Consider the following 1,073-nt stretch of genomic DNA (forward strand, 5'->3'; position numbering starts at 1 on the left):
GGGGGAGACCTCTGTGTGTGTGTGTGTGTGTGTGTGTGTGTGTGTGTGTGTGTGTGTGTGTGTGTGCACAAACATGCAATTTCAACGCTTGAAAGTTTCCTTATGAGTTTCTGATGTATAATATAGCCATTCTGATGTTTGATGATTATACATTTATAACGGTTTCATTTCATTCATTTTTTTTTCTCAGAGAGGCGATGAAACAGCAGGACGACAAGGTGACTTATCAGCAGCATGGATCACATCTGTGATGTTCATCAGAGGCGTCAAGTGCACATTCTTATACATTTGTAAAAAGATTTTATTAACAGTATTAGACTATATTTAAATCTTGTTTCTAATTTAACCTTCTTTGTTTTAACATTAATTTTTGTCCGTGGATGGTAGTTTAGTGTGTTTCTTGACTGATGTGTCTGCTAATATTGTAAAAAATCTGATTATGAGATTAGCTTAATGGCTGCCTCTAGAATTATCCACCTGGTCTGTAATGGTAACTTACACTGCTGGTGATGCCTGCTGGAGAAGTGCTTCTGAAAAGGTATGAAACAAAATGATGCCACCTTCTAAAATACTAAAATATCACAGGAAATAGTTAATACAATGCACTGTATTAAGTTAAAAAAAGAAAAAGAAAAAAAAAATTGTCTAGCCAAAATGTATTTAAAATATATGCTTAATATATGTGGTAGCACTGCACTGTAAAAAATGATATAATCAGTAAATCAAGTCAGCATGTTTTTTTCCCCTTTACTTTAACTCATCAAATTAATTTAACCAATTTTAACTTCATTTTTTTTTTAATTACACAAGATTAAACTCGATTTTTTAAAAGTCAGTTTAATATAATTTAAGTTGAACTGACTTGCACAGCCAATCTGATTACACTTAAAAAATTTAAGGTAGCAACTGAACTCAATTTGAAAGAGGTGGACATTTTTTTACAGTGTGCTTAAGGAAATACAATTTTGCAATAATTTTTTCAAAATATAATTTCTTTAAACTTCTAAATGCCCATTCTTGTGTATTTTGATATATATCTGTGTGTGTGTGTGTGTGTGTGTGTGTGTGTGTGT

At 31.8% G+C, this 1,073-nt stretch overlaps 1 protein-coding gene across 1 annotated transcript in view; it reads left to right on the plus strand.

Annotated features, from left to right (window-relative positions):
- LOC107702221 (sushi domain-containing protein 2-like) overlaps positions 1 to 647 on the plus strand; it is a 35,276-nt gene extending 34,629 nt beyond the window's left edge. The window contains exon 16 of the mRNA XM_016504468.1: positions 191 to 647. Coding sequence (XP_016359954.1) covers positions 191 to 251 — 61 coding nt within the window. The 3' untranslated portion in view covers positions 252 to 647. The remainder of the gene's footprint in view (positions 1 to 190) is intronic.
- Positions 648 to 1,073: the final 426 nt, after the last annotated feature.

The sequence above is a fragment of the Sinocyclocheilus anshuiensis genome, unplaced genomic scaffold (genome assembly GCF_001515605.1).
Source record: "Sinocyclocheilus anshuiensis isolate Anshui unplaced genomic scaffold, SAMN03320099.WGS_v1.1 scaffold582, whole genome shotgun sequence".
Taxonomy (NCBI): domain Eukaryota; kingdom Metazoa; phylum Chordata; class Actinopteri; order Cypriniformes; family Cyprinidae; genus Sinocyclocheilus; species Sinocyclocheilus anshuiensis.